This window comes from Xenia sp. Carnegie-2017, unplaced genomic scaffold (genome assembly GCF_021976095.1).
Source record: "Xenia sp. Carnegie-2017 unplaced genomic scaffold, XeniaSp_v1 HiC_scaffold_21, whole genome shotgun sequence".
Lineage (NCBI taxonomy): Eukaryota > Metazoa > Cnidaria > Anthozoa > Malacalcyonacea > Xeniidae > Xenia > Xenia sp. Carnegie-2017.
The window spans coordinates 1,096,644-1,123,451 of record NW_025813484.1 but is presented as its reverse complement, the minus strand read 5'-3'; the positions used below and the strand labels follow the sequence as shown (position 1 = coordinate 1,123,451).

General features: G+C 36.2%; 1 protein-coding gene across 1 annotated transcript; it reads left to right on the top strand.

Annotated features, from left to right (window-relative positions):
* The first annotated feature begins 313 nt into the window (after positions 1-313).
* On the top strand, positions 314-26,531 carry LOC124444294 (SCO-spondin-like). The gene is made up of 57 exons (XM_046994874.1): positions 314-395; positions 594-2,522; positions 2,683-2,787; positions 3,074-3,196; positions 3,382-3,480; positions 3,543-3,605; positions 3,714-3,893; positions 4,239-4,415; positions 4,708-5,007; positions 5,100-5,282; positions 5,372-5,554; positions 5,721-5,903; positions 6,293-6,469; positions 6,751-6,903; positions 7,028-7,210; positions 7,432-7,614; positions 7,842-8,018; positions 8,193-8,372; positions 8,602-8,778; positions 8,900-9,076; positions 9,193-9,369; positions 9,563-9,727; positions 10,025-10,207; positions 10,442-10,618; positions 10,938-11,114; positions 11,225-11,407; positions 11,515-11,685; positions 11,912-12,088; positions 12,152-12,319; positions 12,423-12,591; positions 12,676-12,917; positions 13,173-13,358; positions 13,710-13,880; positions 13,967-14,134; positions 14,213-14,392; positions 14,611-14,952; positions 15,027-15,203; positions 15,270-15,437; positions 15,666-15,804; positions 16,004-16,248; positions 16,537-16,722; positions 16,805-16,975; positions 17,153-17,323; positions 17,577-17,726; positions 17,915-18,234; positions 18,522-18,783; positions 19,047-19,193; positions 19,435-19,992; positions 20,338-20,670; positions 20,750-20,896; positions 20,983-21,549; positions 22,024-22,146; positions 22,223-22,366; positions 22,455-23,008; positions 23,290-23,346; positions 25,198-25,323; positions 25,914-26,531. Exons 2-54 carry the CDS (start codon positions 2,369-2,371, stop codon positions 22,466-22,468), a joined length of 10,215 nt encoding a protein of 3,404 aa, XP_046850830.1. The 5' UTR covers positions 314-395; positions 594-2,368; the 3' UTR covers positions 22,469-23,008; positions 23,290-23,346; positions 25,198-25,323; positions 25,914-26,531.
* The last annotated feature ends 277 nt before the right edge of the window (positions 26,532-26,808 follow it).

The window sequence follows — 26,808 nt, the reverse complement described above, 5'->3', positions numbered from 1 at the left end:
TCTTCAACTGTTTAATAAACTCAGTTACGTATATTGCTGTCATTTTTTCATGACGATTGTCATTAAAAGAAATACATCAAATAAGTTGGAAAAAGGCTGAAAAGGGTCTCTTGTTGTTGACTAACGTATGTCAGTTAAATGGCAATTGTAGAGTATTGTTAGTGTTGTTATTTTTGCTGCAAAGAGTTGTCACCCTGCGTGCATCTTTTACACACCTTAATGTTACAAAATGACATGATATATTGATTTGATTTGTTGTTCATTCAGGATGTAAACATCGACACAAATTCAAACGACAGACAAACTCGTATGAAAACAATGTATCTTCATTGGAAAATTCACAATCGACGGTTACGGCAGTTCATTGTGGGTTGAAGAAAACGACATTCAACCAGGTAAAAATAAGTTAGTCACTGCAACTTTCCTGGTGGTTCATATTAAATACAATTGATAGCATTGTCGCTTAAATTGGCTTCTTTTGACCTCTTTTTTCTGCTCCAAACTCTGATTTGAAGCAATTTGTCTCGCAATGTGTGAAACTGAATCATGCACAATTGGACTTTACTTGATTTCTCTTGTTTGTGAAAATTCAGAAACCGCTGACAGCTCACCCAGCAGTACGTCAACTGGCTCATACAACCAGCCTTATTTAAACAAGGAAAGTAATTCCAAAAAAAACTTGGCGAATGTAAAAAGTGTAAAAGGTACGACCATTGAAGAGCCATTTTCTGAAAGTCAGCGAAATTCTACTGGCGGCATTTTGGATACCTTAAACAAAGAAACTTTATCGTCAAATAGCCAACAAAACTCGAGATCTGACCAGGAAATTGGCAGAGTTTCTCAAATTGATCCATCAGCTACATTGAGCTCTAGCCAAGTGCCTCTAGGCAACTCAAATTCAACTGTTTCTGCTTTGAATAGTCAGGAAAAAGTTACCGAAGAATCAACAACAGCTTCTTTGCCATTGGGCACCACAGCCACATTAAACCCAGATGAAAATTCTGGATTCTCAGCTTATACTTCTGCTAACTTTGATAGTATAAGCTCGGATGTATCTGAAACCACTGCGTATCAGAAGTCTTCTAACCAATCCAGGGATGTCATTTATTCCAAAAACCCAAACCCCGGAGGAACTAGCTATGTTGAATCTGCATTTAAATACAGGACTCGTCCAACTCTAGAAGAAAGCTCTAACATAACGACTTCCTCTACGAATGAAACTCCATCTGAAAGACAAATTTGGGCAACTCCAGCAGACAGCTTCTGGGACACATCCTCTAAAACAACTGTCACTGCTCCTGAAAGACAAACTGCAACTGCAGCAGACACCTTCTGGGACACATCCTCTAATACAACTGTTACTGCTCCTGAAAGACAAACTGTAATTCCAGCAGACACCTTCTGGGACACATCCTCTAAAACAACTGTCACTGCTCCTGAAAGACAAACTGCAACTCCAGTAGACACCTTCTGGGACACATCCTCTAAAACAACTGTCACTGCTCCTGAAAGACAAACTGCAACTCCAGCAGACAGCTTCTGGGACACATCCTCTAATACAACTGTTACTGCTCCTGAAAGACAAACTGCAACTCCAGCAGACACCTTCTGGGACACATCCTCTAAAACAACTGTCACTGCTCCTGAAAGACAAACTGCAACTCCAGCAGACAGCTTTTGGGACACATCCTCTAACACAACTGTTACTGCTCCTGAAAGACAAACTGCAACTCCAGCAGACACCTTCTGGGACACATCCTCTAAAACAACTGTCACTGCTCCTGAAAGACAAACTGCAACTCCAGCAGACACCTTCTGGGACACATCCTCTAACACAACTGTCACTGCTCCTGAAAGACAAACTGCAACTCCAGCAGAGAGCTTCTGGGACACAGCCTCTAACACAACTGTCACTGATCCTGAAAGACAAACTGCAACTCCAGCAGACAGCTTCTGGGACACAGCCTCTAACACAACTGTCACTGCTCCTGAAAGACAAACTGCAACTCCAGCAGACAGATTCTGGGACACATCCTCTAACACAACTGTCACTGCTCCTGAAAGACAAACTGCAACTCCAGCAGACAGCTTCTGGGACACTTTCTCTTCTTCCACCACTCCTGAAAACTTAAAGAAAGAAACAACAGGCAACGATACACAAATAAAGCAAGCAAATATAATAACCGATAATAAACTGGCTTTTTTACACTCTAACGATATCTTATCAACTAGCAATAACGCTGTAGAGTCATTTAAATCTTCATCTACCAAGTTTGATGATGAAACATCAACTCCACTGAATTTAACCACTCCTGCATCCCAGGCAACAAACGATAGCGATGACAATAAATTACACTACAGTTATACAATGCAAATTGAGGATTTGCCACAGATAAATTTGTTGAATGGAGACAGTGATGAATCTAAAGTTCGCAGAAGACCTCCACTTGACGAAGAAGATATTAATATTACTTTATCCAATGTCGATACAAACGAGAAGAAGGGCTTATTCCAACAAGAAGGTAAGCGTTATTCCTTCAATCATTGGTGTATAAGTGTTGATAACGTAGGTCTCACGTCCTAAAATTTCTTTTTTAATGCTTTTGCATTTTGCTTTTGTTCTGCTGGTTTGTTCTTAACTTTTTAAAGACTATTTATTCTCTTTTGTTTGTGTTCGAATAGATGATTGGTGTAAAGACAACGAGGAATGCCTAACAATTAATAAAATTGATTGCCGTAAAGATTGGATGCAGCTAAATTGCCCGAAGAGATGCGGTATTTGTGGAGGTAAAATTGTAAAGTTTTATGCATGTAGTCTTGATTTCTTTGAATGGTGAAGGAGGTATGAATAGAAAATAAACAGTTTGAATGTTGAAAAATAATCAAAGAAAACTTAAGATGTCATAGTTTGCTGTTTGAACTTGATTGAAGATTTCATACGTAGTAATTAGTCGATTAAAAGCTCAAAGGAAAAGTGATAGCTAGCATTATTAAATATGGGGAAAATATTTTGAGACATATTATAGAGAAAGACCGCTAACGTATTTAATAGTAACAATGTCAAATTGTTCAGGAACTACAGTAGTTAGCAGTGCAAATGAAGAGATCAGCGTTGTTCTGCCTGAAGAAGTGAACAACAAGGAATATATGGAAGATATTCGCATTACTTTACCGTCAAAACTGGTCACTTCTGAAGGTATGTTAGTATGTTCTAAACCCATGTCAAGTGTTCTACAGTATAACGTTTGACTTCTTCCACCTTCATATCTCTGTTCTTATCACAATGTTATTTTTCTTTGTATTGGGTACAATGCAGTACAACAAAAAGTTCGAATGGAGAATTCTGTCTGTGTTGAATAACTTGTATTTATTTTCATTTAGATTGCAAAGATCACGTTGAATGCATCGAGTATGACGTTTCGTCGTGTAATAATCACTGGATGAGGAAAAATTGTCGTACAAAATGTGGCTTGTGTAAAGGTATTATGCTCTGCACGTTGGAAATTTATAAAAAATATTATCATGTTGATTTCTCGTTGCAGAGAGCATTCTACCACAATCTGAAATATCGAATTCCACGCTTGGACAAAAAGACTTCAATAAAGGTATATGGTGTAATCGTAAATTAGCGTTTTTATAGGTCAACACAAAGAAGAAGTCAATATAGTTCTAACATATATATTTCTTTCTCCATTATAAAAATAATCATTTAGTATGTTATTACGACGGAATCCCACATGACCACGGTAGCAAATGGTCACCAGGTCCTTGCTCACCTCAATGCACTTGTGTTAATGGTAATGTTCATTGTTCTGTTATTCAATGCCCAAAGCTTACCTGTGATAAAAAGGTGAAAAAAAGGTGGAGCTGTTGTCCTGAATGTGAATACGGAGGTAAGAATAATCTATTATGATAGTTTCTTTATAATTTGATATGCTTTAGTTTGTTAAGTACAAAGTGACCTTTTGGTCGTTATTAGTTGTCGTAATCCTTGCGTCTTTTCTGCTTGATTTGTTTGAGTTAAGGACTAAGAAGATCAATCATACGTCTTTGTACTATTTCAGAACGAATGATTCAATAAAAATAATTTTTGCTTGTCTGTATTTTATTGCCGATTACACTTCAGCAGGAATTCAAATAAAAATGAAAAATGGATACTAGATACAAGTTGTTATACTACCTGAATCATACTGTTGCATAAGAGTTATCTAAGCATAATCAAGTTGAATTTTTCTAAGATAGTGGAAGCTGCGTGAAAGCGTTTGCATATGGAACGTCAAAATTGTCGTGCTGTGTATTGCCATTCATCTACAAAGGTGTGCAGTACGAATCTTGTACCCCGGAAGATCATGATCAACCGTGGTGTTCTCTGACCGAGAACTTTGACCTGGATGGAGAATGGGGTCGTTGTGTTGGTATGTTTGACTTCTAGAGCATTTTTTTAATTTAATGAACTACAAAAATAATGATACACGCTGACTGAATGAAGAAATAATCACCGATTATTTGTAAAGAATGAAGATATCGTTAGAAACGAGGCGACCGAATAATAGAACTAGAACATGTTTACCCCAGCTGTGACACTGATTATAATACAAAAAATTATGCCTGTAAACAATGTTTTGATCTTAATGTTTTGATGTAGCAACAGGATAACGTTCTGTTGAAAAGTTTGTCTACTTTAATAACCTTTCATCTTTTAATTAGAACCACAAAAGGTTACAAGAAAAATCGTACATTACAAAACAAAGAAACCTCGGAACAAGAAATACCTTAAAAAATATGAAAAGAAAACACATCATACAAAACTGCACAAAAAACCAAGCGAAGAATCAAAGCCCTTTTTTAACAAGACAAAAACTGACACCAGTCAGAGTGTTTCTAGAGTTGAATCTGTGCCCTTGGCGAACCTGAGCTATTCGCCTAAAGAAATAGAGGCAGAGGAAGAAGAAATTTTAAGGATATTTGGAAACGAAGAAAGTGAAAACAAAATTAAAGTTGAACCAGGTATCTTTTGCTATTGAGTTTGATCACGGAACATGATTAATATCCACCTACAACTCAATCTTTTTTCATTGACTATTTTCAAAACATGGTAGATCCGTTGGATGGTGGCTATTCGGAATGGTCTTTGTGGAGCAAGTGTCTTGCAACATGTGGAGGTGGTGTACAAGAGAGATTTAGAAAATGCTCTCATCCAACTCCTGCCTTTGGTGGACTTGACTGTCGACATATTGGTCCTGCTCTAGAATCACGTGAATGTAACAATTTTCCATGTCCTAGTAAGTTTTCATTGATATTAAATCTTATGTTGATTAAATTAAATTCAGAAAATAACAAAAGCACTGAACGTGCGATGTATCTTTTTCAGTCCATGGTGGTTTTAGCAGTTGGAGTCCTTGGCTTGAATGCAGTTCTAGTTGTGGTGGTGGAGTTACCACCCGATCACGCATGTGCGATAATCCTGCACCCAGTTATGGCGGCAAAGATTGCAGTGACGGAGGCCTGGGACCTACTATTGAGTCAAAGACTTGTAATGATTTTGCTTGTGGAGGTATTGTTTGAGCTTGTCTTGTCAATCACTGAATTCTTTTTGGCTCGTTGCCTTGGTTTATTTAATTTTATTTTGTGAGAAGATCACAACATGGTCACATTTCCCATTAAAACGTAAAATGGCCAGCTGAAAAACTACGTTGGTCTAAAGCAGCTCATTCATTTAGTTCTAGGTACAGACCTCTTTACGCCATGGTCTGAGTGGACTGATTGTGACAAGAAATGTGGTGGTGGGGTGAGCTTTAGAAGACGAGCATGCGCAAATCTTCTACCAAGTGTCAATGATGAAGATTGTAGTCTTAGTGGTGATATCATGCAAACTAAGGAATGTAATATCGATCCTTGCCCAAGTATGTAGTTTATACATTAGAGAACGTTTTTTTATAATACAAACATGGTAATATATGATAATATTATAGCTGATTGGACGAAAACCATAGATATGATTGAAAATCGATGTGACTTGAATTTCACAGAGGAGTGAAACGTTTTGAAAGATATTAAAGATTTGAAAGATATTTATTTTTCTACTCATTCATTGGTAAAGCAATTCCGCACTTTTACTCCTGCAATGCAAAATTTTTCAATAAAATTATTTCTTCAGAAAATTGATTCCATTTATTGATTTTTCTATGATTGAACACGAAAATATTTGCATTAGGAGTGTAAAAAAGGGCTGTCTTTGCTAATCCAAATATTCACGAGTATATTTTGATTTTATCGTGGTGCTTTGTTTTAGTCAATGGTGGTTATACTTCATGGACAGATTGGTCGATTTGTTCTCGGAGTTGTGGACCTGGTATCACATCCCGGCATCGGACATGTTCTCAACCCTTTCCCTCACTCAATGGTAAAGATTGTTCAGACATTGGAGAAGCTTTTGAACAGAAGTCTTGTTTTCTTAAGGATTGTAAAGGTATTGCTTACTGCTTCTTTCAACAATCGTAAAAAAATAATTAGAAATCAATTTTTGCATATATCACTTCTCCCTAGAAACGCTCTCCTCTAATGGGGTAATATTTACTGATTATACCATTATTTAATTTTTCGTTAAAATCGTCTCGAATTTTCAAGATCCTTCTTTGCATCTACTCCCCAAACATCCTTGACAGACAGCTTTTTTGATGTAATTTTGAGCCCGCAATATTTCAATCATGTCCTTTGTTCCAACATGTTGAAATATTTTTACTCCATTAGCATCAGGAAGATGGACTTTATGGAGTAACTGGGGCAAATGTTCTGTTACTTGTGGTAGTGGTTTTCAGTCCCGTTCGAGAAAATGCAAGGACATAGCAAAATGCCATGGGGATAGCAAACAGATTCAACTATGTAATGCTTATCATTGTCCAGGTATTTATACAAAGTATACTTTGATTACTATGCTTACATCATTGTAAAGTTTTTGAACTCTATCTGTGCTTTTAACTTTTCACGATGAACATGTTGAGGTAAATATATTTTCATGATTTTTTAGTTCATGGCAGTTTTAGTGAGTGGTCTGCGTGGTCTTTATGTTCAAAAACTTGTGGAGAAGGAATCTCGTCTAGAAAAAGATTATGTGAAAATCCTAAACCAAAGTTTGGAGGAAAAAGTTGTGCACAGCTTGGACTGGGCCCAAGTGAAGAGCAACAAAAGTGTAGTGTCTATAATTGTGAATGTTAGTGTTTCTGTAGATACGTTTTGTTTGTCATCGTTCATTGTTTTATTCACGTGATCGTTCATTGTTTTATTCACGTGATCGTTCATTGTTTTATTCACGTGATCGTTCATTGTTTTATTCACGTGATCGTTCATTGTTTTATTCACATGATCGTTCATTGTTTTATTCACGTGATCGTTCATTTGCTTTATTCACGTGAGGAATATATTAACATTTAGTGTCACATGATGGCGGTTACGGCCATTGGACTCCTTGGACCAAGTGTTCGACATCCTGTGGAATTGGAATGATGTCTCGTTACCGAGCCTGCGATAGTCCACGTCAGCAGGGAAGTGGAAAAGATTGCACAAACCTTGGTGTTGGTGTACAGACTATTCCTTGTTTTAATATGGCGTGTCCCGGTAAATTTAACTCATAGATAATCTGACTGCCATTTCTTGCACTTTTTGAACATTGCATTTAGTTATGTTTGAACATAGGAAAGTTTACTGTTATGTCAGGAAAGACGTGATCACATTTGTTCAGCGGTTACTAATGAGTGATGGGTTAAAGATACACATGGACATTAAAGTCGTACATCTGTGTGTCGACATGGATATTGATGTAACTTTGGTTTTGTTTTATTTAGTTGATGGAAACTATAATGAATGGTCGTTCTGGTCTGCATGCTCGGCGACTTGTGGTGATGGTTCTCGAATCCGAAGGCGAGCATGTGATAACCCCGAACCTTCAACTGGTGGGAAAAATTGTGAGGCACTTGGAAATGACGTAGAAAGTGAATCGTGCAATGAAGGACCTTGTCCAGGTAAGAAAGATTTACTTGGCTTAATTTGAGAATTTGTATTGTAGAGAGTGCATTTAGCTTTAATAAGCTTGTCAAATGTTTTTAATGATGATGCATTTTATTACACTCTTGCTCTTTCACTTTTGATGATGCATTTTTTTATACTATATCTCTTTGACCATTATGTGCTTATAGTGACAGCAAAACTTGGAGAATGGTCTTCTTGGCTTAGTTGTTCTAAGACATGTGGTTATGGTATTAGGCAACGCATGCGTAGATGTATTGGTTCATATCAATTTGGTGCCAACTATTGCAATAATGAGGAATTGGGTCTTTCTCAGCAAGCAGAACGGTGTTTTGAACGATCTTGTCCAGGTTGTTAACTATTTGTAGTATTATAAATCCACATATTGACTGGAGGTCACTAATTATTCCTGTGAGCTTAATGCAGTTTAATAAGTCAAATTTTTCTATGTGATAACTTTATTTTGACGATAGGTTGCGCTGTTTTTAAAAACTAATAATTTTGTTGTTTATATTTATCGTAGGACATAAATGACTTGTTACTGTTCTTTAAAAGAAATGATCTTTTTCATTTATATAGTTGATGGCAGTTTTGGTCCGTGGTCTGCTTGGTCAGCGTGCACTGCCACGTGTGGTGGAGGTGCCATGAGTCGTTTTAGAAATTGCTCCAATCCAACACCGATGCATGGAGGGAAAGGATGCGAGAGGATTGGGGCCGCCTTTGAAATCAAGTCGTGCGCTGAAAACGTTTGTCCTGGTATGACGAAGCCAGTTGCTTCTTTTAGTAGTAATTTTCATAATTTAAAAGGTTTCTATGTTGCCATCGGGAATCACGTTTTATGAAATAATATCTACTAAATAATTTCTGTTCTGTATAGTTGATGGAGGCTATTCAATGTGGTCAGAATTTGGACCATGTTCTAAAACCTGTAATACTGGATACATGAAACGAACACGAACCTGCACGCGACCTTCACCTGAACATGGTGGAAAGGATTGCTCACTACTTGGAGTGGCTGAGGACATTCAACAATGTTCTACACAATCTTGCCCCAGTAAGTGGTAAAGCTATCTAAAAATCGAACGGTATATTGTTATCCTAAAATTACAATTTCTTGTTTGTTGAATTCAAGTTTGTGCTCATAACATATTTGTCTTATTGCTTACATAGTAAATGGTAACTTCAGTGAATGGAGTGATTGGTCAAATTGTTCAGCTTCTTGTGGTAATGGTGTTATGCTAAGATCAAGAGCATGTAACAATCCAACACCAAGTTATGGTGGAGAGGACTGTACGTCGTTGGGATCTTTAACTGAGCAAATAAATTGTTTGATATTAGCCTGTCCTCGTAAGTGTTTTAATTTGATTTAGTTGGCTTCATCCATTTTATTTGCTCATGGAGTGTTTCCTCAATCATGTTTGTCAAGTATATACACGAGATTTACAAAAAGGCAGACTCTATCGCTCTTCTATACAATGGATCTGCCTCTAAAACTAAAATCTTTCAAGATTATTGGATTACTTTGCTCTTTTTATCATAGAACTTTGTTCATGTGGTGGTTGGACGACATGGTCCGACTGTACACGTTCGTGTGGCGGTGGTATTCAGACAAGGAAGAGGCAGTGTACGACTCCTAAGTTAGGAGTCGAGTCTTGCGAAAAAGAAGAGCTAGAAAGTCAACTCTGCAATTTGAATATTTGTCCTGGTAAGTTTCTGACATTGTTTATGAAAAAATGTCTTTACATTCGTAAAATTAGTAAGTCTTGTGATGTCTTGTGTGTGTTTGATTGTTATTTTTTTTTCAGACATTCAATTTTATATAAAATAATAATTGGACAAAGAACGGGATAGTGAATTTAATAAAATACGAAAGTTGAAAAATTTACATTTATTGGTTGAAGTTATTTTAAAACAGTAAATTTTCTAGTGAAGCAATGTACAATCTATTTCATTAAAAAATCGATGTTTTTTCAGTTAATTACCTTTCAATATTCTTTCGCAGTCGATGGTGGTTATAGCAAATGGTCGGAATGGACAAATTGCCTTGGCACTTGTGATCACGGGTACAAAACTCGAAGACGACTTTGCAATAGTCCCACTCCTGCTTTTGGTGGCCGGTCTTGCGAGGAAGCAGGTCTTGGGAAGTATTTTGAAACCGTGGGTTGTCTTATGAAGCCTTGTCCTGGTAAATTAGATTGTTTCCTATGAAAAGCATGCTAAGAAAGGGAAAATGGCTCGAAAGATTACTTTATGAGTGAGGCTGAAGGGAAAGAACATTGTAGATTTTTACACGGATTTCAAAGATCTGAAAAAGGCAGTGTTACTTAAGATCTATCAGAGGATTGGTTGATCACTTTATAAGTTTATCACCTCCCTCTGTTTTTCATAAAATTTACAAATGTTCCTCATATTTTTTTAGTAAATGGACATTACGGGTCTTGGTCTCCATGGAGTGCATGCTCATCGACATGTGGAATAGGACTGAAAACAAGATATCGTGAATGCGATAATCCACGTCCCGTTAGTGGTGGTGCGGACTGTTATCACTATGGACCCAATGAACAAACAATTGAATGTTTTATTGCTGATTGCCCAGGTTAGTATGGATGTGAAAGAAATGTCTGTAATGATGTGGAAATAATCCATGTTTACATAACTAAATGGTCTCTAAAACCATTCATAAAGAACCTTTTCGTTTTAACAAGTTCTTTTTGTACGCTTACATCAAATATTGATGAGAGCATTCAATGAATCACCAATTCATGACGTTCGTGGGTAGTAAGCTGGTTAACTGCTGGTTTTTTGTTCCTCTGTTATGACCTGCTTACATTTGTTTAGCAATGTTTTGACCGTTGTATTAAACGGATTTTTTGGGTGTTGGATAGTTTACTGATGCCATTACTTTATGTTGTCAGTTGACGGTGGTTACTCTCGGTGGACTGAATGGAGCGAATGTTCCAAATCGTGTGGTTGGGGCTATCAATCACGTGACAGGGAATGTAATTCTCCTGAACCATCACGTGGTGGTAAGGATTGTACAGACTTAGGCGAATCAAGTGAGGTACAAGATTGTATGATAATTGAATGTCCAGGTAAAGAGAAGTTTTAATGTGTGTTAATCATAGATTCCATTCCTGGAATGCATCAAAAACCTTTCGTGATTATATAACTCATCGTATAAACTGTCTCGCTTTTTTCTCAGTTGATGGCAAATTCACGGAATGGGCCGCATGGGGTGAATGTTCAAAGACATGTGGCAAGGGAAAGAAGCAACGAAAACGATACTGTACTGCTCCAAAACCTGCTTTTGGTGGGAAGGCATGTGCTGTACATAAACTTAGTGATACAGTTGAAAGCACAAGCTGTAATCTTGGATCGTGTCCCAGTATGTTTATTGTTTTGTAAATCTAAGTAGGAATCTAAGATTTATATTTTTTCCCTATAAACAACTTTTGCAAAACATTACCATCATCATTTACGTGGCTGTTTTAGAAAGTGGAGGTTGGGGAGCGTGGTCTGTTTGGTCTTATTGTTCAACCACATGTGGTCCTGGTATGATGGAACGCTCGCGTCAATGTGATTCACCAAAACCTGTTGGTGGTGGAAAACCATGTGTTGGTCAGCTGACGCAACAGAAACACTGTAGCCTACAAGACTGTCCAGGTGTGGAGCATTATATTTTCAGTTTAAAAAGTATCAAACGGTACAATGAATTTTGCATGTGAGTTGTACTCATGGCCTACCTAGCTTTATGTTTGTGATACGATGTTTTGCTTATATGCTGTAAAATATTCATTTTCAAAAATTTTTCTTATGCCAGCGGACTTAGAAATTGTGAGCATAAATGAAGATCACATTTGCAATTTTTTTTTACTTTTATTTCATAAAGTAAATGCTAACTACACAAATTGGGGCAAGTGGACTAAGTGCGATGCGAAATGTGGCAGAGGATTTCAGCAACGTTGGAGATCGTGCTCAAACCCGATGGCTTTTGCTGGCGGTCGAGAATGTCCAGCTTATGAGCCTGACTCGGAGTCAAGGCCATGTTTTCTGAAAGCATGCAAAGGTCTGCTGCTTTTCTGATTATTTGCAAAATTGACAAGTTAAATTATGCTGATGATTTTCTTAGTTGATGGATCTTGGGGTCAATGGTCTCTGTGGTCCACATGCAGTAAAACGTGTGATGAGGGAAAACAGGTTAGAAGCCGGTTATGTGACGATCCAAAACCTGCCTATGGTGGTGCAAATTGCTCTGGAATTTCTAGTCAGCATAAATTATGCAAAGTTCGAGATTGCTGTGAGTGAATTTTTACCCTGTTTTTTGAAGCAATTTTATTGTATAATATGAACTGGAAAACTGATCAAAATATCAATAATTTTTTTCATGTTACTTCCTCAAGGTGACATTTCCTACGCAGATCTTGGTTGCTTTGTCAATGCAGGCAGTCAATCGACAATGCCCGAGTTACTTGAAACGGATGTAGATCCTGACAGTCCATTTTACAGCGGTATTAGCGTAAAAAGTGGAGTGAAAGACTGGAACAACTACGTTTCAAACCTGATTTGCCGGTAGTTTTGTTATAAACAAAAGTGATACTACTAGTTGGTGCTGTGCATTTGTAAACTTTTATACATATTTATTTTATTCTTCAGTTGTGCTCAAATTACCAATGAAAAAGGTTACAGTCATTTTGGCATCCAGAACATTGGTGATTGTATGTCTGGTTTCAATGTTTCGGATACATTTGCCAGTCAAGGTGCACGTCTTACATTTACTAACCAAGGTCCAAGACCATGGGTTGGTTGTTTGGGTAAAGATAGAAAACGATGTAAAAGACCATCATTAAATTGTGTTGGTCAAGATGAAACAAACTTTGTTTATGGATTGAAAAATAGTAAGTGCGATTCTTGTATTTATCTGTTTGATCATGTAAATATTTTTGACAATTTTCATTAAATGATCAATTGTGTACCTAACTTAAATTTTCACTCTCGTTTTATAAATATTAAACCAATACTATTATTCATTAATAAAAAATATATTTGCATTTTGAGAGTAAAATCATGATCTGACTACGCTTCTGTGAATCACCTCATTTATATGAGCAAAAATTTCTACTCTTTAATTTCATTTTTATTTTTTTTTCAAGTTGCTCCACTGGATGGTAACTACAGTTCATGGGGAGCATGGTCACCTTGCTCAAAGACTTGCAGTCGTGGAATAACCTCACGTAGACGCAGTTGTACCAACCCACGACCTCTCTATGATGGCAAAAATTGCGAGGAGATTGGACCTGAGGAAGAAACACAAGAATGTTTTATTAAAGCATGTCCAGGTATTTTTTAGCTATTCTAACTGGCGGATGGCTTCATTCATAGTTCATGGTATAAATGTTTCGATGAAATATCGAAACAATAACCTTTTTGTAGGTATTGTTTTCAACCATTCATCACTTGATTTGGGCTTCAGATTGTTACAGATTGATAACTCTTTGAACTCAATGATATCCATAAAAACTTCTTGATATATGTGGGAACCGTTTGTATCGATAATCGTTCTTTAGAACTAAGTGAACTAAGTGCTTATGTCTGCTGTGATATTGCTAAAGGAATTAAAGGCACTTTTTTGATTTAATAACTTCTTATACAGTGTTATTTTGCCATGTTCTGTTTGTATTCTTTCATAGTCAACGGTGCTTGGAGTGGTTGGGCTATTTGGAGTGACTGCTCGGCCTCTTGTGGTACTGGAAAAAGGACACGAATCAGACGATGTAAGATTCCACCCCCTTCAAATGACGGAGATTTTTGCAACGGACCAGATACAGAGATAGCTGAATGCATCAAGCAAGATTGTCCGAGTATGTTGAAATGTGTTACAAGAAGATGCTGAACTAACCTGATCAACTAAAGAAACATTATCCAAACATCTTTTATTTATTTGCAGTCAAGGGTGGATGGTCAGACTGGTTAAGTTGGGAGCCGTGCTCAGTAAGCTGTGGTTTTGGCGTGCAATTGAGAACTCGATATTGTGATAGTCCTGCTCCATCGGAGAACGGGAAAATGTGCACAGGTCCCTTGGTGGAGGCCTCACCTTGTGTAGCCAAACCTTGTCGTGAGTCCTTCATATCATATCTTGTTTAAACATTTTTGCCTCGTTCAGAACCAGTTTAATTTGAAATATATTCTTCAGCTGTAAATGGTGGATACGATAGTTGGTCCAGTTGGTCTGTTTGTTCACGTTCCTGTGGAAGAGGACATAAAATAAGAAGAAGAAAATGCATTCATCCTTCACCTCGTTTTGGTGGCAAGTCGTGCAAGAGACTGGGTCCAAGTAAAGAAAAGATTCATTGTAATGGAAATCCATGTCCTGGTAAGATTATTGTTGCTACTCAAACGTTTCTTATTAAATAGCATGGTTTCTGGTTTGGAAAGAGTTTGAATGGTGTCATATGTTGATTATCTTATCGATAAAACTAATATACGTCTTTTAAATCTTTTTCTTGTTAAACGTATTTAGACTTTGTTTTTGTAATATATGTTTTGTTGGTAATTATTTTAGATTGAATAAGTTTTCTTTCTGTATCTTAGTTCATGGAAATTGGGGCTCGTGGACTTCCTGGAGTCGATGCTCGGCCAAGTGTGGGCCTGGTATTAGAACACGTGATCGTATTTGTAACAATCCATATGCAAATTACGGTGGGGATTCTTGTGTGGGTAGAGGTCATGAAACAATCGTATGCAGTATGCCTGATTGTCCTGTTGATGGAAACTGGGGAGCCTGGTCCAAGTGGTCAGACTGCCAGAGTGATTGTGGTCTTGCTACGAGATATCGTACACGTGACTGTATTGATCCTCCACCTGCACATGGCGGACGGGGCTGTGAAGGTGAAGCTGAGGAATATAGTGACTGCAACCTGAATCATTGTCCAAGTGAGTCCTTCTGAAATTTTTATTAAGAAGATTTCAACTACAGGCTTTGTTGTAATATCATTGTTGTTTTTTAGTCAATGGAGGTTATTCCAGCTGGAGTTTGTGGAGTTCTTGTGATAAAACGTGTTCATCTGGACACAAGATAAGGTCAAGAACTTGTTCCAATCCTGAACCTCAATTTGATGGCCTAAACTGCTCGAGCTTGGGGCCAGAGACCGAGTATCTCACTTGTAATGATGATCCTTGTCCAGGTTTGCTTCTTCTTTGTACATTAACGAGATATTTTTGAACAGCAGCTAATGTGTATTTCCATATAGTTGACGGTGGCTGGTCCGGTTGGACAAGTTGGTCTTCATGCTCCCAAACCTGTGGTCTGGGACTCTCTACTCGTTCAAGAAGCTGTTCCTATCCTGTTCCTGAGTTTGGTGGAAAAGCTTGCTCTGGAAATTCCAAAGAAGCAAAGCCTTGCAAAACCTTCGATTGCTGTAAGTAGCTATAACCTTTATCAAAACAAGTTAAATTTAAGTTTATTTCTGAAATATTTGAAGTAGAAATATGAAAGGCCAGCATTGTAACCTAGGTATTTAATGGGTCAATGAAAGTCACTCTGCTGGGATTCAATGTTTATGATTAGAATTTTCGACTCTAAACTGTTTGAGTATTCAATTTATGTTTCCACAAAACAAATTTTGTGAAGTTTTATTTCATTCCAGGTGACATACCATACGAAGATGTTGGATGTTATATAGATACCCAGCGTGCACCGCGGCCTTTACCTGAGTTATTGTTCAGTGATCGAGATAAGATATCATGGAAGAACTGGAAAGATTTCATATCAGATATGATATGCAGGTAAATAGCAACCTTTTAACATCATTACTTTATTTGTTTTAGGGAAATATCACGTAAATTTACTGTGAATTTATCCTTCTTGCGTTGTGCTTCTGACAAACTCAAAAAATGTTTGATGTTGTAGAACTTCGATGAACTTTATGCTCTTTTTCAAGAGAAGATGATGATTTTAATGTTGTGTCCTTTTTATTTTATTTAGTTGTGCGCAAGAAACCCGTGATAAACAATACAAATATTTTGGTATCCAGCATTACGGAGAGTGTTATTCAGGACCAGAAAGTTGGAAGACTTATGGTGACCAAGGAATTCGTCAAGATTTTACACGTCCCCCTGATGCTCAACCTTGGGTTGGTTGTGTTGATGAATCATTAAATCAATGTAAACAACCAAATTTGAAATGTGTTGGCAAAAAAAACACGAATTTTGTTTACACAATTGATCAAGGTAATGAAACTTGTGAAATCTCTAAAATCATCTAAATTATACACTCCCTATGGTGAGTCTGATTGCGAAAACACCCATTTGCTGTTGTTCATTCACTCTCATCGTGAACGGTAAATGGATTTTTAACAAGTTTATTTTGTGTTTCATTAAGCAATATCATCTCTTTCTGATTGATAGTGATATACGTAGCATGTCTTAGCAAACAGATAATTGTATCTTGCAAAAAGCAACTTCAAATTTATTATTTATATATACATTTAATGAATAAGGCGTCTATTTCTTTTCCAGTTCAGCCAGTAGACGGTAATTACAGTTCTTGGACATCTTGGAGTCCATGCACGTCATCATGTGGCATTGGATCGCGTTATCGTTGGCGTTCTTGCACGAATCCTGCACCTTCGTTTGGTGGTCAGCGGTGTTATAACATGGGAAGTGATGAAGAAGTCGAAAACTGTTATGAAAATGACTGTCCTGGTCAGTAAAATTGTCTGTGTCTGTCTCTGCGTTTCTTTTGAAACTTGTATATTTTACTCTAGTCATGTGCATTTTTGTTTAGTTGACGGTGGTTGGAGTAACTGGGGAAAGTGGAGTGTTTGTTCTGCCACCTGTGGTCGTGGTGAAATAACAAGATCACGACAATGTGATAACCCTGAAGCACAATTTAATGGTAAAAAATGTTTGGGTAGAGATTTGGAAACTGTTTCTTGCAATCATCACCATTGTCCAGGTATTATTTGTTATTTGTTTACATATTATAATCACAAACTAAAAATGAACAGTTGTGTTACATTCTGTCTGTTGATTTGAAGTTTTTAGAAATAACTTTGAGTCAGTCTTTTCAATGTGTATACCTCGTATGAAATTGATATAAGAGTGCATTATTTAAATTGCCTTTTTCACAAAGTATTTGGTGGTTGGTCTGCATGGTCTGCGTGGTCCCAGTGCTCTTCATCTTGTGGATTTGGTCAGCAGTCTAGAAAACGAGATTGTAACAATCCTTCACCTGCTTATGATGGTGAACCTTGTAGTGGAGTTTCAGTTGTATATCAGAACTGTGTGGAGAAAGAATGTCCAGGTTTTATGTCAATGAACTTTTTTTTTTTGCTTTTTTAAGATATTTTCATGAAAGTTGTAATCAAAGTGTATTTTTTAGCATTTTCACGTTCAATTGTTTAGCCAAATGATAAACGCTAATATTTTAGTATTTTAACTCATTTATCGAAAGCTTACATGGCTCATTTCTACAAAGAAAACTATTTAAATTCGATGTCATTATTTCCTCTCTTACTGTTATGTGATGAAAACTCTACATTTACAACAACCTGCAGGTGTTTGGGGAGCTTGGTCATTCTGGAGTGATTGTACCAAAACATGTGGAGAAGGAGGGACTCGTACAAGATCAAGGACCTGTCATGGTGGTCAGCGGTGTGAAGGCTCAAAACACGAGACTACAAAATGCTTACTTCAAGACTGTCCAGGTAATGTTTGTAATGGCTGCCAATATTGGATATTTATCCACAAATAAATGGACAATTATTTTCTCTATCACTCTCCAAGATATTTTCTTTTCATTTTTTACGAGTATCGTAACAAATAAGTGAAAGAAAATGTGGTCACTGTTTCATTTTAAGCTGGTATATTCTAGAAATTCTCTTGTTTATTAAAGAATGCTCTAATTCTGCTGATGTTGCTTTCATTATGGATGGGTCCACTGCTGCAGATGAGTTCATTTGGAATCGATTAAAATCTTTTGTGCGTGGAGTGGCAAATGCATTCTTCCTTAGTGATGACACGACGCGCGTGGGATTGATCACGTACTCCACGCAACCTAAACTCGAACTTCAATTTGACGAGAAGAATGATGTTGACGAGTTTTTCGATTTTCTCGAAACAGTCTCCCGCGATCACGGCACCTCAAACCTCGACTCAGCTTTGGCCCTTGCTAATGATAAATTGTTTGTTCCTAGTGCTGGCATGAGAGTCAATGTTAGTTGTGTATTAGTAAACAATTAATGGATTGTATATTGCCATGAAATTTGATTCCTGAAACCTCTTACTTTGACGCTGCCAAAATATTTGATTAGTTAAGACGAAGTACAGACTTAAGTCATAATGTCATCGTTAATGTGTGTTTAAATGACCATAATGTATGAGGAAAACCTTTAACTTAGTTCTAACACTTGCTGTCGTTTTTCAGCCTTGCATAATTGTGATAGCAACAGTAATCATCCTTGTTTTTGTCAATAAACCTTAAAGAAACCTTATTTTCCTAGGTGCCAAATGTTGCAATCATATTGACTGAAGAAGGACCAGTAAATACCTTTACCATGTACAATGATAGCTCACAGGATCTGAAAGAAAGAGGAATTACTTTAATAAGTGTTGGCGTTGGTAACCGTGTGAATCCATATGAATTACAGAGAATTGTAAATGATCCAAGAAATGCAATTTTAGTTGATACCTTAGATGACGCCATTGCATCAATTGCAACTGTTGCCAACGCAACATGCCTGGCGAAGCCAACGCCTCCTCAAGGTTAGAGCATCATCATATTTATATTGTTTATGAACAAAGCATGACTAGCATGGAGTATTTTTAAATATTGACCGTAGAATTCTTTCCGTAACCAAGTAAAACAATTGTTACAACTGTTATAATTTTTCATATGCTCTCTAAATCAGGACTTTCCACTGTCTATGATGATTTGATTTCTAGATTTGCATCGGAGCCTTATGATGTCATGGAAACATGTTGCAACATTTTTGTGATTATGATTTTGGTTGTTTTATTTTTTTAAGTTAAATGGAGTCCGTGGAGTCGATGGTCTTCTTGTTCCCGTCTCTGTGATGCTGGTGTTCGTCATCGAACTCGATCGTGTGTAACTGGTAATGAGTGTGGTGGAAATGATAGAGAGGAGATGACATGTATCTTACAAAAATGTCCGGGTAAGGTCTTAGACATTACACTTTTTGAAATGAGTTTCGTTTTTACAATTGTGCCATACAAGTTTGGAAATACAAGTTTTGCTTTATTGATACTTGTGATGTTGCATATGTATTCACAAGTTTCACATTCTTTTGGTCTGTTTTATGAAGAGCGTTTAATCTGCCTCGTTTTGGTGATAAAGAAATACATGAATAATGGTAGTATTTGTTGCATTAAATGATTCATTTCATTTTTTTACAGAATGTAAATCAATTCTTGATGTCGTCTTTGCAATTCCCATTGCTGATAGTATTCCCAAAGAGGAATTTAACGAAGCAAAGAAATTTGTCCGTGGACTTATCGATGGTCTGTACATATCACCACAGGGAGCCCATATTGGTCTACTTGGTTATTTTGATTATCCACGAGTTGAACTAAAACTCAATACTTTCTATAATAAAGATGATATATTACGAGCATTATCTTCAATCCATACCGTTGATGGTTTTAATAATACAGACATCGATTCTGCATTCAGAGCAGTCCAGTCTGATATGTTCGTACTAGCCAATGGACTTCGAGCTTACGTACCGAAAGTTTTGATCTTCCTCGCTTATGGTGATGTCACAGGTCAGAATTTGCTTGCAGCCTCGTCTCCACTAAAAAATGATGGAACAACTATCATACCGCTCGTTACTGGAGACATAGGTACTAAAACGATTGCGCCAAGAGGGTCCAGCACCTTTCATTATTTTTCGTCTAATAATTTTGCTAATCTGGCATCAAAGTTAGACGCTATTTCGGCAAAATTGTGCGAAGGTAAGACTTGATAACTTAAACATTGTGTTTCAATATGTGAAATTTTGTTTTTACCTTCTTGTTTCTCTAATAATGTTTCAAAAAACCATAAAAAATGTTTTATCTGAGAAACTGAAAACTTATTAGTTAATTTTTGTGATCTATCATCTTGTGTAGTTCCATTCTTACTGAGTAAACTTTTTCAAAGTTTATTTCTACAAATAATCCACGTTCACATAAGGCTTAAAATCTTTTTAAATTTGTTTAAATAATTTTAACAGCGAACTCTGCGTTAACGTAGATGAATGTTGATTTAAGTTGACTTGATGTACAACTCAGTTCTGATGCGAAATTTTCTTCATGTAGCGTCTGTCTATACTGGCCTTTCCTTGAAGCCATTCCTAAATACTTCAAAACATGGCGTGTCAAAACTGCACCTAAAAACAGTATCACGTGTTTCAAAGACGTTGCCACGTGATAAAACTCAAAGGGATCAAATCAAAGAAATATTTACTCATCCATCATCAGATACCGTACCTAAAGTTAAATCTGATGTGATTTCACCTGCCTTTGAATCAAGTATCACTTCAAATTTACTTAACCAGGTTGATCAGCTGATGCCAGGAACCGATGTAACGTCATTGCTAACGAAGTCAAGCAAATTTAAGCCAGTTACTAAAGCAAAAGCACCTGACACAGGTTGTAATTTCTTAAAGTTGCGGTTGATAAAATCAGCGAAATTTCATGTATAATGTGTTTCTTTCATTGTTAATTGAAGGCATGTGGAAAGACTGGAGCATTTGGAGTGCCTGCTCAACCTCTTGTGGACTGGGCAAGAGAACACGAGTTCGTTTATGCAATGCTACAAAATGTAGTGGTCAGCAGCCAATAGAAACGTCTTTATGTAAAATGAAAGATTGTCTAGGTGAGTTATTAATATTGTGAATGTGGTTTCTCATGATGTCCAAGAAGAAAGTGATGTACATATTTATTGATGTTTGTGAATTTTAGCTTGCAACCACAATGTGGATCTTGTAATGGCCGTAGACTCATCTTCTGCTGTACCAAAAGAAAACTGGCTAAAGATAAAATCATTTATGAAAAGCATCGTGGACGCCTTTCTAATCTCGAAGCCAGCAACGCACGTTGGCATTTTGTCGTTTTCCTCAGTCCCCTATTTGGAAACACGGTTTTTGGAAGAGCTTTCAAAATCAAACATTTCGCAACTTCTGGACAATATGCAACAACTACTAGGAAAACAACGAAGAATCGATAAGGCGTTGAGAATGGCTAATTCTGAGTTTTTCTCTTTAAAATCGAGAGGTTTTAGAGCTCATAAAAGTAAAGTATTTCTTCTTATAACTGGTGGAAACCCAACTGAGGGAACCAAAGATGTAGCGTCTGCAGTGAATCTGCTGACTCAAAATGGCGTGTCTGTGATGGCTGTTGGAGTTGGACCTGGTGTAGACAATGCTCTCTTACAGTCTATGATGGGAAAGAAAGAAAATTATTTCAAGATTGCAGACTACAATAAGTTGGGAACTTATGTCTCTGATGTTGTCAAAGCTATATGTAAAGGTGAGTCAACGTTATTGTTGTGCTGATTTACTGAAGTTTCTTAGAATTCTTTTCATCGTATGTATGTAAAAGAATCTGGAAGTATCCAGTAGCGGAAGTGGCACAAGTCAGAATACATTAAACAAATTATACTTAAATTTATAAATTTTGGTTAAAAATTATACTTTTTAACCAACAGATTTATTTCTACATGTTTTAAATGTAAATCGTCCAGGTTGGTAAAGTCATGAGAAGGAATGTTTTTGTTGTTGTTGACTGACGTTTCGACAACCTTAGCAGTAGTCATCTTCAGAGCAATAAAGTAAATGGTTCAAACCATTTACTTTAGACTTATTTCTTAGATACATGTATTTTGAATTTAATATGATGCAGTATAACGTATTCTGACTTACCGTAGATCTACCCTTGGAAATCTCCTCTAAAATATATAGCAGTTTTCTAGTATGTTCAATGTTCATTTTAATATTTTTGCAGCGCAACATCAAACATTAAACATACGAACAGTTTCACCAAAGACAGTCACAGCTAAAATAATGATTTCACCTACTCAAGGCAAGGAATTATCTTCACCTAAGACAGAGATTACGTCTCACACAAGTAAGTGAGGATGTTGCTATGACTTAAATATCACATGCAGGATGGTTTTCAGTTATGTTATGACTGTTATTTCCAGACAAGTGGGGAAAATGGAGCAACTGGGAGACATGCTCTCGTACTTGTAGTGAAGGGGTTCGTGCAAGATCACGTATTTGTACAGGAATTAATTGTACTGGTCCATCGATGGAGACAGAAGCTTGTTTTGTTCAGGATTGTCCAGGTATAAGAAAGTTTTTAGAAATAAAAGCTATTAATCATACTCCTTGTTGTTGAATAATGCTCCTATCCATCATTTCTTCTAATCACAGATTGTCAAAAGTGATTGACCTCGTTTTTGCTTTGGATGCGTCAGATGGTGTTATCGATAAAGAATTTATGCTCGAGAAAACATTTGTCTTAAATATGTTAAATGCCTTTAAAATTCATCAAGACCATACACGTGTTGGTGTTTCCACTTATGGTGGTGAAGTTTCTCAAGATATTCCTCTCTCCAACCAGTTTGATAAAGATAGTTTACTCTTGGCCATCAACTCTCTTATCAAGAATAAAGGCAGAGCATCACTTTCTAAAGTTCTAGATGCGGCAAGGACAAATTTATTTACGGGAACACGTGATAATGTTGCTAAAGGTCTGGTCTTGCTGTCGTCCATGAAGAACAAAGAGAAGGAAAATCCAGAAATCGCTGCACAAGCTTTGAAGCGAACTGGTGTTGAAATTATTATAATTGGCATTGGTTCCATGGATGATAGTTCTAGAGATGTATTATCAAAGGTTGCCAGTAGTAAATCACGTGCATTTCACCTTGTTTCATTTGATGATCTGTTAAATGACGTATATCTTGTTGCTACAAGTGCATGTGAAGGTAAGTAAACAAATGTTTTATAAAAAGTACGTTTTCAGTTGTTTTTACACACACGACCGCAAGTTTAAATCCTGATTATCATGATTTATTATCTTTATGTCTGGATTTAATAACGTTATTTTATTGATGAAAAAACGCAGTCGATGTTTTGGCATTAGGAATTAACAGTAACATTGTAGTAATAAGGATACTTCGCCACGTAATATTGCTTCTTTTGATTTATAGTTTATACGTTGTAAATTTTTTTTTATTAATAAATATCATGCATCCCTTCATTCTAGCTGAGCCTGTAGCGTCAGTTAACAAGGAAAGGAAAGAATCATCAAAAGCACCACCAAGTGAGTTTTTAACGTGCAAATCTCGGCTTTTTCTAGTTTCTTTTTTATTTCAAGATTGACGACACTGCTTCTTTGTCATTGATGATGCAGTTGTTAAAGTCATTTAATTTTTTTCATTTTAGTAGTGGTGGTAGTAGTGTTTATTGTTGTAGATGTTGTTTCATTGTTGCTGATTTCGTTGTTGTTATTGGTGTTGTTGTTGTAGATGTTGTTTCATTGCTGCTGATTTCGTTGTTGTTATTGGTGTTGTTGTTGTAGATGTTGTTTTATTGCTGCTGATTTCGTTGTTGTTATTGGTGTTGTTGTTGTAGATGTTGTTTCATTGTTGCTGATTTCGTTGTTGTTATTGGTGTTGTTGTTGTAGACGTTGTTTTATTGCTGCTGATTTCGTTGTTGTTATTGGTGTTGTTGTTGTAGATTTGTTTTATTGCTGCTGATTTTTGTTGTTGTTATTTGTTGTTGTAGATGTTTTTTATTGTTGCTGATTTCGTTGTTGTTATTGGTTATTTGTTGCTGTAGATGTTGTTTCATTGCTGCTGATTTCGTTGTTGTTATTGGTGTTGTTGTTGTAGATGTTGTTTCATTGTTGCTGATTTCGTTGTTATTGGTGGTGTTGTTGTAGATGTTGTTTCATTGCTGCTGATTTCGTTGTTATTATTGTGTTGTTGTTGTAGATGTTGTTTCATTGCTGCTGATTTCGTTGTTATTGGTGTTGTTGTTGTAGATGTTGTTTTATTGCTGCTGATTTCGTTGTTGTTATTGGTGTTGTTGTTGTAGATGTTGTTTCATTGTTGCTGATTTCGTTGTTGTTATTGGTGTTGTTGTTGTAGATGTTGTTTCATTGCTGCTGATTTCGTTGTTTTATTGGTGTTGTTGTTGTAGATGTTGTTTTATTGCTGCTGATTTCGTTGTTGTTATTGGTGTTGTTGTTGTAGATGTTGTTTCATTGTTGCTGATTTCGTTGTTGTTATTGGTGTTGTTGTTGTAGATTGTTTTATTGCTGCTGATTTCGTTGTTGTTATTGGTGTTGTTGTTGTAGATGTTGTTTTATTGCTGCTGATTTCGTTGTTGTTATTGGTGTTGTTGTTGTAGATGTTGTTTCATTGCTGCTGATTTCGTTGTTGTTATTGGTGTTGTTGTTGTAGATGTTGTTTCATTGTTGCTGATTTCGTTGTTGTTATTGGTGTTGTTGTTGTAGATGTTGTTTTATTGCTGCTGATTTCGTTGTTGTTATTGGTGTTGTTGTTGTAGATGTTGTTTTATTGCTGCTGATTTCGTTGTTGTTATTGGTGTTGTTGTTGTAGATGTTGTTTCATTGTTGCTGATTTCGTTGTTGTTATTGGTGTTGTTGTTGTAGATGTTGTTTCATTGCTGCTGATTTCGTTGTTGTTATTGGTGTTGTTGTTGTAGATGTTGTTTTATTGCTGCTGATTTCGTTGTTGTTATTGGTGTTGTTGTTGTAGATGTTGTTTTATTGCTGCTGATTCGTTGTTGTTATTGGTGTGGTTGTTGTAGATGTTGTTTTATTGTTGCCGATTTCGTTGTTGTTATTGGTGTTGTTGTTGTAGATGTTGTTTTATCGCTGCTGATTTCGTTGTTGTTATTGGTGTTGTTGTTGTAGATGTTGTTTTATTGCTGCTGATTTCGTTGTTATTGGTGTTGTTGTTGTAGATGTTGTTTCATTGTTGCTGATTTCGTTGTTGTTATTGGTGTTGTTGTTGTAGATGTTGTTTAATTGTTGCTGATAGTTTTCAGCATTGTTTTTGGAAAAGGATAACAGTTTTTATTGCTATCTTTGATGTTATGCTCTCTTGATGTCCTTTATCAACATTTTTACCTTGACTTTGTTAGCTCCTAACTTCCAACCAACTTACGTGAAAAAATTGTCAACACATCAAGCAGCTCCAGTCGCCATAACACATTTAATTCGCCCTGGAACTTCAGATTTACAACAAGCTTTGCTCGGGAAACTTTCAAGTAAGTAATTGTGATCAGTGGAAACTTGTTGTATATCAGGACTTTGGTAAATATATACTTGCAATTTTGCCATAATTTTCTCTCATTACTATAGCTCATTTTCCAATAATCTATTGAAAAGGCCAAAAAAGACACACGTCTTTTTTGTTGTTATCAAAATAATCTAATAAGTGTAACAATAGTTTTTTATTTTCAGAAATTATTTATTTTTTTGATACCTTTCCTCCAAGAAGCGTCTGTATTACTCCTGTACATATTCCCTTTACATATGCGTCTAAATATTTTAGCTCAGGAGCCATCCCAAGGAAAAGATTGCATTTCGCATGCTCTGAATCGTTTTCTATTCGAGTTAGTGTTTTCATGGGAATGGCACAAAAAGTTTTTGGCATTCATGTTTTTTAACGAATTTTTATCGTTCGGAGAACACTATTTGTAGAAAAAATTAAGCTTTGCAAAGACAGTTTCAACAAAAAAGAAAACAATGAAACTGAAATTTTTTAATGTTGTTTGAAAGATAAAACAAGCATTACTATTATAACTATATACATCAAGGTGATGATATGCAACACTTTTTTTAAACTTCGATACAGGAAAAAGATCCATCATTGAGTCATCTGAAGTTTTGGCTAAAAATTTGAAGGCAGAAAAGCACGGCAGTGATCATCACCACTATTCAAGAATACACAAAGTCATTAGAAAAACGTCGAAAAAGAGAAACGATCATTCAAGTGCAGGTCGGAAAGCTGTTTTTAAAAGACATGTATATGTCAAACATCTTAGCAAAAAACGATTAGGCAAAAACCATTGATGATTATGTGACCTAAATACGAGACACATCTTTAAGAATTCACGTTTACTTTTATACTGTTGTTTAAATTATGCTGCATTGTTACCATATGTAACGTTTTCCATGGTTAGTTCTCAGAACAAATAATTTTACATCCAACGTCTAAAAATGAAATGTAATCTTTATATTTCAGTTAACATAGATATATATTCATATCAGAAAACATGCTCTGTTCAATAGAGTGGTTCCCAATGATATCACCGCCACAAGTATCTTTTGATTCAAACTTGTTCAATAATATGTTGTATAGCAGAAAGATGTTTAGCTAAATTTCAGACATTTTCTTTTATGGCAAATGTTCTAGGGCAATACAAACCCGATTTTTACTTCTACAATAAAGGTTACTTCTTCAGCAAAATAATTATTCATTATTCTCCAAAATTAATTTCATACGTTTTTTTCAGTAAATGAACACAAAAATATTTTCATTCTAAGATTAAAAACGATGAACAGTTTTTTTGAAGAAAACGACATCTCTCTTGAATACATTTCATTATGATTCTATAAATCAATAGTTAGTTGTCATTTGAATTTTACATATATTTAATGTTGGGATGATATAGCTTTTTAGCAACACTAATTATTGTTCTTAGGATTAGTTTTGATAGACATCCGGTAATTTGTTCCAGCACAAACAA